Genomic DNA, 15880 nt, shown 5'->3' with positions numbered 1-15880 from the left:
ACATTTTGCCCGGTTTTCTCTGACAACCACTCTTAAGCGCAGTCATCTTCCCGCGCCCAGAATAGCACTAGAACTTGCAACATTGGATTGTTTTTTTCTCCAGGATACCTTCGATATTGTGCGAAAAATAATCTTTTTTTAATACCGTTTCTTTTCTCAAATTAAAATCCTAATCATCCAGGTTTTGGATCTGACCTTGGATTTCAGTAAAGAAACGCACCCTAAAATTCTCTCGGTCGCCATACAGAAACCTCGTACAAAAGCTTCAATATGAAGTTGTTTGAAGCCACCAGTTGGTTTTGTTAAACGATAACAGAAGCTAACCTGATACCTGGATGGAATAAAGTGGCCTGTATTTGCAGCTAGTTGTTTGTGGTTTATACAATTTTTTTGGGATGAACTTTTCGGTGACTGGCTTTGCTATCATGTAGAACCGATCCTCGTCTTCTTTCCTACCTTTTCTTTAAATGAATTTTGAAAACTTTATTCCATACTCTTTGCATATTTCCTCATGCAATCCGATGACATTATATTGCATTTTTTTTTCTGTATTGACTCAATCAGGTTACCATATCCCGGTACATTTTCCCACACAATGGAAGAATATATTCTACAACCGCTTTGACAAGGGATTGCTATCGCTCGGGCAGGCAAGTTGACTTGCCTCGTGGAGGTCCTGGGACGATTAATTGCGGCGACGAATATTTAGACTGTGTGTTTTAGGAAGTGGTTACGGCTACTCAATTGTGGCACATTCGGGGAAAACAATGGATTTGCACAAACTCGTTCCTTGCAAATAATTATTTCGCAAATATGTAAATACTGAGACTACCATAGTTTTGCCGGAAGAAACTCACCCCCCATTATTATTTCTGTTACTGATAGTCATTCCCATCCCATTTTCACTAATTATTTGGCTTAAAGGAAAGACACATAAAGGGATATCGATATATATAAGTATGCCTATGAGAAAGGTAAATCAGAATAGCAAGATTGTCTACTATAATAATATGAATAGAGATCAATTATCAAAAATGTCTAAGGATTTGTTAATCAATATGTTACCAGAGCAGCAAAAGGGGACGGAGAACACCGTCAAGCCAATTGGGACAGAAAACACTGTCAAGCCAGTCAAATCATTGTTGGAACTAGCTGCAAATCAGTTAGAGCGATCAATAAAGCGGCCAGCTAAGTTGCCACAACCTAATACATCAAACAGGGTTAAGTCACTGAAATATCTTGCAGCAAATGCCATGGTGAAGGACAAAATTAAGTTTTTTGAAGATGAGGCCAGAGAAACGGAATCTGTTATTACATATGCTAAGAAGCCTGTTTCTATAGCTGATATGAGGCATGATGAATTTGATAAGACAACAGCCACCCGTTTTACACCAGATAGTTCATTTCAGAATCTGTTCAATGAACGATTGAAGCATATATCAGGTAAACGGGAAAATGTGAAAATCACAATTAATGCCGATGTGATGAGTATAATAAAAAATAAGAGTACGATCACACCAAAGACATAAGGTCCATTTAGAATAACAGTGCCAAAAATGGACACCGATGATATGTACAAATATATGATTTATACAATACTACAAAACAATTTTTCTATATTGTCAACCCAAAAAATAGCCAATGTTGGTGCTAAGATAACAACAAATAATGAACAGTTTTTCAAGCACCATAAAGCGGGTGCCCTTAAACTTAGCACCTTTTTCTTGGACAAACAACTTCCAATCAAACAGCGGGCTAAGAATACCTTTATGGTGGATTTCGTATGGCATCATGGTAAGAATAAGGGAGGGTTCAAAACATATACTTATAAGATGTTAAGTGATGAGATGTCAGAATATACTGTTTGTTTTCCAATGATGAGCACACAAGAATTAGTGGATTGGGCTAAAGCGTGTTACTCTAATGTGTCTATTCATGCATACGACGCAACCTACAGCAAATTTATGAAACATTTTAGGTACATCGCGCGAAATATCATTAGTCTACTTTGTGAAAGAGCATCACTACTACCCAATCACAGATGAGCGGCTCAAAACCATAGCCACAAAAGCTAACCAGGGCGGTATTGACAATTTGTGGAAGCATATGAGTGACATGAAATGGTCAAGACGGCATGAACAATGTGTGGTCTTGAATGATCTGGGCGAAGAAGAGGAACTGGACGTTAGTGGTCAAGTTATAGTATTACCTGAGGACGTGAAAATTGAACCAGTTATTGACCGGTATATTCTCCGAACAAATTACTTTGTGGGGTCCCACATTTTGACAATAATGGAGGACTAGATGGGTTTCGCGATCACAAAAGCAACTTGTACGTATTAAAGAAGGAATACGACATCCGCAAGGAGATTTGTAATAAATTATATGACAAGTACAAGACAAATGACTTTGTTTGGTCTAATCAGAGTTACACAAGTCTTGCCACCAGTTTATACAAACAGATGTGTGGTTATTTGCCTAAGAGTCAATGCGACACAAAGACTGCACAAGTGCTAGATGACTTCTATCCCCGTGCACCACAGTGGTGTAGTAGAAGTGAACAGCCAGATAATCTGGTCTCATTAGACATTTCCAAATGCTACCCCTCAATCTTGATCGACAACAAGACACCAATCCCAGTTTACACAATACACAATGTCATAGAGCCATTTACGCACCGCAGTCAATTGAACTATTATGGGAAATTTTACATTGATGAATATGTAATACAACGATTTGGTGCTAATATCATAATCGAAACCGGATTTTACAGCAGGGATTTAGTATGGCACCTTGATAACAATCTCCATATGACTGTGAAAGGTTTAAACCCAGCAGTCATTTCAAAAGTAGGTTGAGTTTGATCGTCCGGGTGAACGTAGTCCTGAATAGGACTGTTGTCCTTGAGAGTGACTGGCGTTTCGACAACCTGTGCGGTAGTCATCTTCAGAGTCAAAGTGGATTGTATCACGTCAGTTGATGGTATTATACTCTGGTTATTGATCTAATTGGTCAATTACAATTACGATTACGACTCGTAATCAGTAATTGGTGCGTTTCGATCACTCTATTGTCGCAGTCAAACAGTCGTCTATTGTTAGTCAAATTGTCAGTTCTCCAGTCGTTCTCTCGTAGTTAGTTTTGCTTGATCTCGTCAATAAGTCATTTGTACGGCGCTGGTAACTGTTGGCTGGGATTCAGTGGCGTTTGATCTAAGTTAGTAAACCAGCTTTCTAAAGTAAGGCGTTGATAGTAGTCTGTAGAATACGTTATAAACGTCGCAGAGTCCCAGTCAATTTGATGCTTCGTCTGTAAATGGTGCTCAGCAATGTGATTGTTGACGTCACCATTCCTCGTCGCTCATTTGTGTTCGGTCAGTCGCGTGCTTAGGTTTCTGCCAATTTAACCAATGTAAGAAGCCTGGCAGTCGCAGCATTTGGTCTTGTATACTGCTCCCTATCTGTCGTCCGGTTTGTCTCCATATGCCAGCCAGTAATCTCAAATGGTGCATTACCACTAAGAAGACATTAAAGCCACACACATTTTGTAACTTTATGATGCACATTTTTGACACATTTACAGAGGCACAAGCAAAATTACTTCCGAAGTCATTCATTGGTGAGTTGGGCCGCAAATACACACGAACAGAACACGGGTTCACTTGTAGAGACGTGGACACCGCACAGTGTATTGGACATCCGCGCTTGCTGAAGGCAGAGGCATTTTCATTGACAGATGTGACCCTATCGAAAACGGCAGTCAAATACATCATGAATATTTTACATCACTGCCAATCTCAGAAATGTGCCCTAGGCGCGTAGAGATGAAATATAAGGAAGGCTGTGTACGTTATGATGAACAGACACGAGATGTGCTTACCAGGTTTTTGGAAACAGGAAAGGTAATAGGTAAATTTGTCCATATGCTACCTCAATAAGACCAGACAAAAGGTAACCAGAGAATGTTGCGATAGGTTTGTCGAAGATAAGGAAAGTTATGAGGTTGACTTTTTGTATAACAGTAAAAGGAAGAGATACAGTGTGTAGGTATGCATATGTTGGTGACACAAAATCTTAAGAACAAGAATTTGTTTAATATGATGGAGTTTAAGATTGCGCACATAACAGAGGATGGCAGCATGTTTACTATAGGTGGGCATACATTTGAGTACAGTAAATTTAGCCATTGTTTTATCCCAGAATTTTGCTGTACTGTATAAAGGAAATTGAGGAACATTACAATATTTGTAATGTGAACCGAATGAACAAGAAGCAGTTGTACACAGCGTTGTCACGTACAACTAAGCTCGAATAAATCCATCTCAGCGACGAGTTATTAAACAAACGCTATATACCGCCTCAACAGCCACATATATAAATACTAAACAGTTACTTTAATAGTGACTATGATAATGGCAAGATATACGAGATTGTCTTTGAGAAATGTGACAAGATTTATGTTGGTAGTACACGTCAAGAATTGCAGGACAGATTACACGAACATGTTACAGACAAAAAGGGTGCTGTGTATAAATACAGGAATGATAAGCTCAAAATTGAATTGCTAGTGTATGCCCCATGTAAAGACAAAAAGAGTCTCATTAAGGTGGAGACTGAACGGTTTCATGATTACAGTACAAAGTATGGGGATAGAACATTGAACAAGATGTCGATACAAAAAGTGGAGAGAAAAGAGATACATTATAAAGTAGAATTAGAGAAAGAAAAACATTTACAAGAGAGATTGCGGAAACTTGGCATAACCCTTAGAATTAAGGATGATGTCGTTAACAAGCTACTCTATTATGATGGCGTAGTTGATGGCAAGCGCTATAAAACAAAGGCCAGATATAATAAGACACCAAAAGAGGAAGCAATATCAAAGCTAACCAAAAAGCAACAACAGTTAATCGATGAATTGACAATTGACTTCAACTAATAATAGGTTAGATAAAATTAGTTTGAGCTGTTTTGAGAATGGAAATATCTAGTTACGCATACGTTCACGATCAAACAGGGGGCTTCCCGGGAGAAAAAAGTCATCAGAATATTCTAGAACCTATTATATGATAACTCAACTTTATGGACCGCCACAGCTGTGCCATGACGTCCCGACACAGGGCTGTCAGATGATTTGGATTGTAACTTTGTCGTGATGTTCTTATAGTTACACTCTAATATATAGATTTAGCCAGGGCTAAAAGCGAAGCTCCAATTAATAAATTTATAATTTAAATCAAAAAATAAACTTTTAATCTACAAATCATTTAACTTAAGGGCACATTCATGTGACGTTTGAGGGAAAGGCTAAATTATTTTAGAGTGAAACATCTTACATCGAATTGATAACCTTATATGTACACCCAAAAAATAGCAAACATCTTCGATCACATTCAAGATCACAGTAGATTAGGCCTCGAAAACAAATTCTTGGAAAACAAATCACGCCGAATTTTTTTGCGTTCGACAGGTTTACTTTACAAATTCTTGCCAGCAAATCTGGGGGTGTTTAAACCAACCTTTTATAATTTTTATACCTCACCTTTGAGGTGAAACAGTACTATTTATCATACAGACCTCGGACAGAATGCAGTATTTCACAATTTTTCAAGACAAATTGCACTCAGTCAATATTCAGGACGATCAATCGTAAAGCGAAACCGTTCAAAAATTTCCAAAACGGTCAGTGTAAAACGCAGACTGCGGACTGCAGACTGTAGACTGCGGACCAGGGCTAAAATGCAGACCGAGTGTAAAATGCAGACTGCAGACTGAGAGTAAAACGCAGACTAGGGTAAAATGCAGAATAAAGACTGTAGACTCTTTTAAACATTTGTGCTCCTTCTCCTTCCTCTCCAAATCAGTGAAATAGCTAGCCGGTATCAGTTACACACTTCGCTTCCTAGTTGAAGTGGATTGCATATTCGCCAAAAGTTTCAGTGAACATCCGAACAGGTTAAGTCTGTGTACCTTGATTTGCAATACTTTCATAGAAGGTCATCCAAATTTCCTGCAGAACATCTTTCTTTGTTGTTGGAATGATTTACTCCCTCTTTATCGCCATAATTCTTCCTGTACAGTATTTTGGGTCAGCAGCTTCCATTTAGGCGTAAACATCGTGGTGTTGTAACAATTCACGGTCCCTGGTGACGTATATCGAAAACTTCGCGTCTAAACTTGAAGCGTGAGGTCTCTCGGACGGAAAAAAGGTTCAAGATTTCGATTATCTGTTTTTTGGTCGTCGACAACGTTCTAGAGAAGAAAGTCCTGAATGGATTTGTGAAAGCAGATGTATTCATGTAAGTGTTCGTTTACATGTATTTGCGGGATTTTTTGACCCTTAAACCTTTCCACAACTACAGTTTATGCTCGGTCTGCATTTTACCCCAGTCTGAATTTTACTCTCAGTCTGCAGTCTGCATTTTACACTCAGTCTGCATTTTACCCCTGGTCCGCAGTCTGCAGTCTGCAGTCCGCAGTCTGCGTTTTACACTGACCGATTTCCAAAATCACCCATATGGGCAGCCGGTTCTCGTTTCTATAGTGCGAGCTGTCAGTGTGGTCGAGTGTTTGAATGAACTTTAATAGAGTTAAGCTTCAACATAATAGCGAATTTATTTTTTTTTTTTTTGTTATTTAATGGTTTCAGTTATAACGATGTGTAATGTTATAAAGCGTTTGATACGCGCGACATTTTTGAGTACTCCTGCAAGCGATGTTCATGAACGATGAAAACAAACGGCACAAACAACCGATTAAAATTGCAAGAGAGACTACTAACAATCAAAAAAAGAAATATAATGCGGTGAAACATTTACAGAGGTTACTATTTTCATTCATGAAGACAAGTATTAAAGTGTATCTAAAAATCCTGAGTCTCGGCGTGAAGCTTTATAAGCCGGCTTAACGGCGCGGGTGTTTACTGTTTTCCAAGGTGAACTCCTCGAAGCAAGAAAATCGCTCAAAGTTTTCTTTCTACAGCCAAATTTATAACTAAATATTCTTCGGAACGTTTTCTTTCTATCTGTGGTGAGCAAATATATCTGAAGGCTTTTTAAAGTTCTGTAAGCTTATATCGAACCGTTCAAACCTGATACTAGGTCAGAGAATTGACTCAAACTACGGCTACAAACGTGCATAAACTTGCCGCATAAACTGTCAGCGTGAATGTGCAAGACTTCATGAAATTAGATATAACAAAAACAAACATCAAATACAATAGTTACTCAGGCTTACCATTCGAGATTCAGTTCCTGAAAGCTATCAAGGAAGGCCACAGTTGCTTGAGACTTTTAAACCCTCTTACGCATTAAGCAAGGTGAAAAACGAAAACGATGCCATCCGAAATCGAATTACCAAATTTTGACAAGCGACGCGTTCTTCAACCAAAAACCCAGTAAACAAACCAGCCATGAATAACAGAAGACTCCTGATAGCAGCTGTATTTCATTTTGTACATCCAGAAGAAAAAGACAGTTAAAACACAAAACACAAAACACAGCTGTCAAAGTAAACAATTTTCAAGATGCTGCATAATTTTTTCGCATGAACTCACCTGTCAAATTTTGACCAATCAGAGTATAAAAATTGGACGTGGAGCGTGACCAACGCGTGACCATGGTAAGATAAGGTCTTCCCCGCCTTTACTTTAAAAAAAAACTGGCTGAATTTTCGCTTCCGAAGTCAGTTTGAAATCAAAATTCTAATAGTGCGGGGCCATAGTGACATAAACACAACATTTCTGATATGAATCCTTGAAAAAAATAAACTTGAGCCTGCGATCATTTCAAACTGGTAATTAATCAGCGGATAACTTCAAAAAAATACTCGACCTCGATGGGTCAACACTTGAGCCCGCGGTACGGTCAGGTGATACTGGTCAGCGGATGTCCTGTTTTGACAGCTGTCAATTGATCACAACATTGATGTGAAATTAGTTTTCTCTTGGGCTCCCAAACTAGTTAAAATGTGAGAGTAATCATTGGTTTTCCTGTGGTGCGGACGGACGGTCGGTCGGCGGTCGGCGGTCGGTGTACGGTCACGTGATTACCAAATTTTCTGGGATGGGTAGATTTACTTAGCAATGGGGCTCCGCCCACGCGCGCTTCGCGCGCGCGTGGAGATCCGCTATTAGCCATTCAAATGAGCCTTTTAGAGAAGTCTAATTTAATATTCTCATCAATGTGGGATGTAATTTGTGTCCCTTTGTTCTACGCAGTCTCAGTGGTGGCAAATATACTTGAAGAGATATTATCTTATATAATAGTATAGCAAAGTGTACTAAAGAAATTCACCAGAAATTGCTCCAGGAAGAGGATGCTGTTATTTGCATCTTTTGTTCCAAGCCGATACAAGATCCAGGTAGGCCTGAGAGGTATTTTTGCTGCGATTCTATGAGACTTATTAAATACGGTTATCTCGTGTGTAAGAACTACGGCCAAGTACATGATGAATATTTTGCTTCCGAATAAGTTGACTTTTATGAAAATAGACATAGGATAAGAAAGAAGTCTGTATATCACATAAAATATTATTATGAATGTCATGAATGATATTGCTTAAAAGAATAACATCCAAATCGGATATTATAACAGAGAGAATATTCTGAGAATATTTAAACTGATTGACCAACCTTCACCGGAAGTTAATATTGGCCGGAGACGCATGTTTAGTGTTAATTTTTTTCTCAAGCAACTATTTGACATCTTAGAAATAGAATACAACTTTATTCCTCTCACTCGGTCAAAAAATACTTTAAAATATTACAGCCAGTGGTGGGAGAGAGTTTATGCCTTAATGAAGGATGATATATAAGCGAGTAAGCGGTTGCGTGATTCTGGGAATTTAGGTGGGGGAACCCCCTACTCACCGGAAGCGAATTTTTTAGCATATTTTTCCAAATTTATAAGAAGGCGGCGATAAATCCAGAATTTCCTGATCAAGAATCTTCATATCATGAATAAATTCTTTATAATCAAAATCTCCACCCCTCATTGCCTCTCTAAGACTGAATTTCAGTAAATCAGTTTTACTCTTAATGTTTAGAATTCACGATAACCTTTAGTAATATTCCGGCGGTTGTTGTGCTCAATACAATCGGGTTTAGTGTAATGCCTCCTGTTATTACCCCTACACTAGCAAGCAAAATGCTCGCTATATTTACAGCATAATTTATTTTCTTGTTTCGCTTGTGAGAATGCCGATAAATCCAGGTAATTTATAATAGTACGCGTAGAGATCTTGAATCTGCTTTAATTTTTTTTGTAGCAATATTTAAAATTGAATATATCTTTTTTGGTCATTATACTATTATTTTAGACTATTATAGGATATATGAGCCGTTTAATTTTTTTTTAACGATATTGCATGGAATCGAAGTCGTAGAAATTTGGAGAATACATTACTTCGGATCACAACGTCTTCTGATGTTAATTGGAATTTATAGTTATTTTGGGATGACAAATTTGATAGTCGCACTAAGGTTGAAGAATGATTGGATATTGACGCTTTCACGACTAGTCTAAAGCCCGTACCGTTCTTAGTTAGCCAAAACACAACTCGTTTACCATTGAAACTATTTAGAACAGTGATGGAATCTTCGTCATCATCATTAGTTTGTAGTTTTAATTTCTTTGTTGTATGGTCATAAATTAAATGTAGTTTTTCATAAGATCCATTGCTCATAATCGTTTTTTTACTCATTGATCTATTTAGCCGTAATTGCATAACAACAAAAATAGTAAAGCTCTTTTTACTGAATAATGTTAAATACAATGTTTGATTTTGTAATCTCAGTCTACCCTACTGAACATTGGCAATATTCATTTGGGGAAATGTTATGTTAGGATTTATACCTGTAAATGTGACACCTGATACTTGTAATGTCAGTTTATAGTTACTAGCATCACTGAAATCATAAAATTCTTCAAATATTTCCCTACACACATTATTCTTTTTATAAGGGGCTATTTTTGTCTCCTAATCTTTGACCATCTTTACAGTGGCCGCACTATTATTACGGCTTTTATCTGGAACAATATTTAATATCTTCTTCCGGTTCATGTCGAGATCGTCATTGTAAACAACTTTTGTGGGCTGAATATCAAATCCTGTATGATAATCATATGTCTTGTTTGGGTCTAAATCCATTGTTTCTCCGAGAATATCATATGCTATTAGGTAATATTTATTAAAATTAGTTGGATAAACTCCTAGGTCAGACCCGCCTGCGCCATAATATTTCCCACATGAAGAAAATAAGGCTTTGATGAAGTTGCTTTACTGAATTCTACCAGAAGCTTATGGTAATACATAAATTCTGTGTGATTGGAGGATGTTTTATACTCATGTGAGTACTTATTGACACGCCATCTTTTTACGGTTACTCCCTGGCTGGTAGTTGTATCAACAGTAATTATAAGGATTTGCAAACATAAGGCATATTCTTTGTCTTTTTGAAGGGGATTTGGATATGGGAACCAATTATATCTTTTATGTCAAGACACCCATCAGTAATGATCAAAGGGTAAACAAGTCTTATGCTGATACTAAACTATCACTTTATGGTGGTTTAATGACTGGCAATTTAGATATGAATAACAATAGGATATATAATTTAGCTCAACCAAATGGAAATGATCAACCAGCCACAAAAATATGGCCAGAAAACAAATTCCTAGATAAGTCTAGTGGAGTTTTGGCAGGGCCTCTTAATATGTCCAATAATAAAAGTACTCATCTTGCCAATCCCACAGAAAATAGGGATGCTATAAATAAATCTTATGTTGATACTAACGTTTTGAAACTGTCTGTCTGAAACTAACTGGTCGTATTATTCTTGCAAATCATGCTCTTGCTTCACAAGATCGAGCAATAAGCCGGAACACTGGAAATGCTTTTTTTTGTGCAAATTATTAATCCATATGTATACAGCCGATTCAATAGTCCAATAAGAAAATAATCAATCTTGGAGACCCAACAGATGCTACAGATGGGGATAATCTAAGAACATTGAATAAACATAATATAAAGCCATCTGATCACACCAACAGATTTGCATATCTTATGGGTCCTAAAAATGGTCTTTTACAATGGACTGATTTACTAACCAACAGTATTGCCTTAAACAGCATTGCTAATTTAGAAACAACATCAGGCAATTATCATACATACAATAAAAAGGTAATTAAGTGTCATTGTCACTAAGGACCAGCCAGGGTCCGCGGATCGAGGTCGGCCGATTACCTCCAAATTTTCAGCATTTTTTCTCTATCAGATAAGATTACGATCGGTGGTATTTTTAGTAAAATAAAATTAATTTCTTAGAATTTTGACCACCCCCCTAGTTTTTGGTGCTATTTTGCCCACGTGAGACGGAAAATTTGGGTAAACTTCCACGACACATTTTACTTACTTGGCATTAGCCTTATTCATTTATACGAACTGTACATACTTTCCAGCCTATAACCAGCTCATGTCTCCAATATAAACGAATTTGGTTAAAAATAACTTACTTTGGAACGGTTCCAAATATCATCACTTCGTGGCTATCGCAAGTAAGAAGAATTTTGGCAATTTTCCAATCTGGTTTTCTCTAAAGTGCGGCAGTTTATATCCAGATCAAAACTATTTTTTATTAGTCTGTCATAAAGTCTTTACAAATACGCAAACTCTTATTTGGCAAGTTAAAATACCTTCGCGTGAGCTTTCTCACAACTTTAACCTAATTTCCTAATTTGCATAATTGTCGTTTTTCCCGGAAATATTTCACGCTTGATTAATTTGCGACATATTTCCGGTGTTTGTGACTAAGAGCAACACATTACGTTTTCAGATAGGTGGCCTGCACATTATACTATACTTCACTGTCAAACTCTTTGAAATATTGAGCGGTTCTGTTATTTGGTAAAAGTACACTTCAGGGAAAGATAATTTTCCATCCCTTATCTGATTATCTGCAGACAGCTGTCCTGTTCAGCTGATTTTGCTGTTTTCAATATGGATGTTAGTTTAACTTGTTCGTTCAGTTCTCCTGATTCTGCCTGTAGTTTGGAGGGCACGGGGTCGCAGGTTGTACCCCTGTTGGCGTGCAAGCTAGACATCACTGCACATCTACTAAGCCTGGGAGTCAGCTCAGGGCAACTGCGAACCGGAGACGAAAACGTTAATGAGGTTGACCTGATCCTGAATAGAGCTGGATACTTTGTTACAACCGATAACGAGAAAATGTCAATGACAATATGCCCGAGACACAGAAAAAAACTAACTACAGACTGGGCTGGCAGAAAGAGCAACACATGCTCGTATCCAAGTCATCGAGGACCGCGGAAAACTATAAAGAAACCGCGCCGCGTAAACGCCACCTTGTCGGAAGAAATTTATCAATTTCACCAAGCCACAGTTCCCATTGGCTCGGGTAAGTACAAATCGGGTGCAGCCAGACCGCAGCCTTAATACTTAGAGTTTGTAGTATGGACTTCACTGGTAAATACAAACGAAACCTTTATTTCGAAGGTACTTATTTTACTTTGTGCTTATGGATATGGTTAGTACATAAATTTTATTTCTTTATCGGAATATGCTAAGGGAATGAAGCAAAACGTAATCCGATGCCATTGCTTTTTGTATTTGAATGAGCTTTTCTCTTTTAGTCGACTCGTTTAAATATACAAAGGCATTGCCTAATTCTGTTGCATTGTCTCATATCCTTCTGACTTTTTCGGAAAAGGGGAGGGAGAGGGGACGTTGGGGTAGTGTTTCGAGGTGGATTGAAGTGGTAATTTGCTAATCAAGCACCCCGCCTGCAAGATGACGCCAAATGTGAGAGGACGGGGGAAGAGGAGAACTAGGAGGGGGAGTAGAGGGAATGGGAAGTTGGGTGGGGCTGCAAGGGACGCCCAAACACTCCTTATTTCACTCACCTTCCTTTCTTTAGCTGTTAAGAAAGCAAATTACCGCACTTTAATTTGGTCTTACGTGAGTGACACAAACTACAGTCAATGGACATAAGCATTCGTCACTTTCAAAAATAACGCGCGAAATTCTTACCCGCGTTGTGCACACTACGCGGGGTAAAACTAGGTGCGGAGCGCGACATCGGTCAATAAAGGCGGGAAAATTATGTAAAAATAAAAACAAACAAACATCCGACTAAGAGCAAGAAAAAAATTTCAAACTTCCCAAAAGGAAACGAACAAAAGCTGTTTGTGTTTTGACACATCGTTCAGTCATTTATTCAACAGTAAATGCAACGGGTGGTCGCAAAAAAAGATCACAGTTATTTTGTTTTGCTTCTGATAAACAATATTCAGCACTCGTGAGTCGACAAAGTGCTTAACTGTCTGCAGAGACAAAAGAATTAATTGTTACTTTGTCAGAATCCGTGAAAAACAAAGCTGAACTGTCAAGACTGTTGAACATTCTAAGAACGACTATCACAGGTGGAACAAAAGATAAATTTGATGATCTGGGGATGTTTTTGATATGATGATGTTGGAAGTGTGACTTCAGTTGAAGGCAACAGCAACTCTGCCAAGTACATTGACATCCTAGAAAATAATGTATGGCCAGTAGTTGTTTAGTACTTAGAAGACAAAGACTGCATGTTCATGGATGGCAATACGCCAGTTCACAGCGGAGCACACTATGTAAATAATTATAAAGATAAAGCAAAGTACCCTTAATGGAATGGCCAGCACAGTCTCCAGATTTAGATATAATGGAAAATATTTGGCTTTACATCAAGAGAGAGTTACAAAAGTCCACTGAAAATATCGCTACCAAGAATGACCTTCTTCGTGAAACCGAGAGTGTGTAGCGGAAGATCGAATTAGATTGAATAAGAAAGCTTTACCAGCCCATTCCTGATCGCCTAGACAATGTTATCAAAATGACGGGTCATCTTACCAAATACTAAGGTGATTTTAAACTTAAATTTACCGTAAACGAAGTTAAAACAGCGCGCGTAAACGCCGCCATATTGAAAAGACGAATATATATGTCCCTTGACTGTATATTGATGATGGATATGATAACGATAACCATAAAGACGATGGTGACGGTATAAAGGGTCAATCACGTTGATGGTGATCGTGTTGGTTATTGTTGTCAGTATTGTTAATCTATTTATCATTATCATTTTTTATGACAGCTGTGTGTTCCAGCTGCCGTGGAGCACACTACAAATCCCGTAAGGCTCACGGTTTCATGTCTGGAGAGCAGGTAAGCTAGTACACATTGGCCATTCACAGCTTAGTGTAACTAAGCATAGTGTAACTGACCATATAATCAGAGGATGTTTTTATACCGCCAACAGGTGCACTGATATCTATAACAACTGACAACATGAATAACACGTACCTTTGTTGGTTTTCCTGTCTTTTCTTCAATGGGTAGCCATTTAGAATCGTTAAGGTGTGGTCGATTTCCAAGAGGCTTGGGACCTAGTTATAATGATAGCCATGTCTAGAGTTTTCAGATCGCGCGTCGAGAACAATTACTCGACTACATCTGAATGTTTTCTGAATGACAAATTGGTCTTGACCAGTGCTTGAAGATACCAGCAACAACAAAGATGCGAGGGCACCCTTTGGCAGCGGCTAGGAAACACATATAGAGTTTCCACAGTTACATGTATTGGAGATCTTTGTGGAATTGTTGACGATCTTGTCCATAATTTGCTAATCTATTTTATTACGCTTCAGGATCCTTACTCAGACACCTTGGTGATTGGAGACGAGATCGAGGAGTCTGATTCTGCCACTGTCTCTGTCATTACTGTTTGTGAGGAGAGCACATTGCCAGCCACGGTGTGTGCAGCGGTCTCAAGCACTGGTGAGGGGTCAGAAACAGTCTCTTTGCAGTCCCATTCGTCCCAAGCCTCGATACCAGACGAAGAGATTAGTTTATGGGTTGACGAGATGGAGGAACAAAACAGCAAACGGCAGAAATTAAACGAAGCTGTCCACAGCATCTCAGGTGGCCGCTATAGCCCTGTAATGTCCAGCCTGAACACGACCTGGGACGACGTCTCCGACAGCCAGTAGCGATATTACATCCGCAAAGCTAAGGAGAGTACAGTGACTTCATTGTCTGTCATCACTCCCGGTCAAGAAGAACTGGTTTGGAAGGCGTTACAAACGGAGGTACTTTTGGATCCAAACAGAGACAACCAAGGAAAGCGCAAGCGTTTTGATCCCAACTCTGGTCTTGTCGACATTTTAGTCAAGGCCTATGAGCAAGCAGGTCATTGGCAAACAAAGCGACAGATCCTTTCCCTCTTTGCAGACGACTTTTCAAGAGCTGAGCTTCAAGAGATGATCCCTGGGCTTTCCAAATGGTGCATCGACCAAGCTCGCCAACATGCAACAGAAGCAGGGAAAGGCCAGCCTCTCCCTGAAATTCCTAGTTTCCGTACAAGAATTGAGCATGAGAAGGTGGATCATTTCATTGAATATATCTCCAGACCAGAATTTGTCCAAGACGTGGCGTTCGGGACAAAGACTCTCAAGCTTGACTCGGGGGAGAAAATTGTCATACCAGCAGTCATTAGGACCGTCATTCCTTCACGCATAATCAGACAATATTTGGACTATTGTAAAGAACAAGAGTTCGAGCCGGCGAGCCAGCGTTCTCTCTACCGAATGATTGAAGTGTGTTCGGCCTCTATGCAGAAATCCCTCCAGGGACTTGACAACACCACTGCAGAGGGTACAGAGGCTTTTGATCAACTCTTTTCTATGTTGGAGGCCTCAGCAGATCAGGGTATCAACGTTACTGCCACTCAGAAATTTCTAAAGGATGCAAAAAGGTACTTAAAGAATGATTTCAAGACACACATCGGACGAGGAGAACATTGCAGTGATCACTGCACGGTCCACGCA

General features: G+C 38.8%; 1 protein-coding gene across 1 annotated transcript; it reads left to right on the top strand.

Moving 5' to 3' along the window:
* Positions 1-11994: 11994 nt before the first annotated feature.
* Positions 11995-15807, top strand: LOC140925478 (uncharacterized; the record flags this gene model as incomplete). Its single annotated transcript, XM_073375424.1, has 4 exons — positions 11995-12414; positions 14149-14219; positions 14702-14975; positions 15111-15807. Coding segments are annotated over exons 1-4 (1460 nt in total), but the record flags the coding sequence as incomplete, so codon positions are not given.
* Positions 15808-15880: the final 73 nt, after the last annotated feature.

This window comes from Porites lutea, unplaced genomic scaffold (genome assembly GCF_958299795.1).
Source record: "Porites lutea unplaced genomic scaffold, jaPorLute2.1 SCAFFOLD_159, whole genome shotgun sequence".
NCBI classification, from domain to species: domain Eukaryota; kingdom Metazoa; phylum Cnidaria; class Anthozoa; order Scleractinia; family Poritidae; genus Porites; species Porites lutea.
Note: the sequence above shows the minus strand (reverse complement) of the source record. Positions and strands in the feature narration are given on the sequence as shown.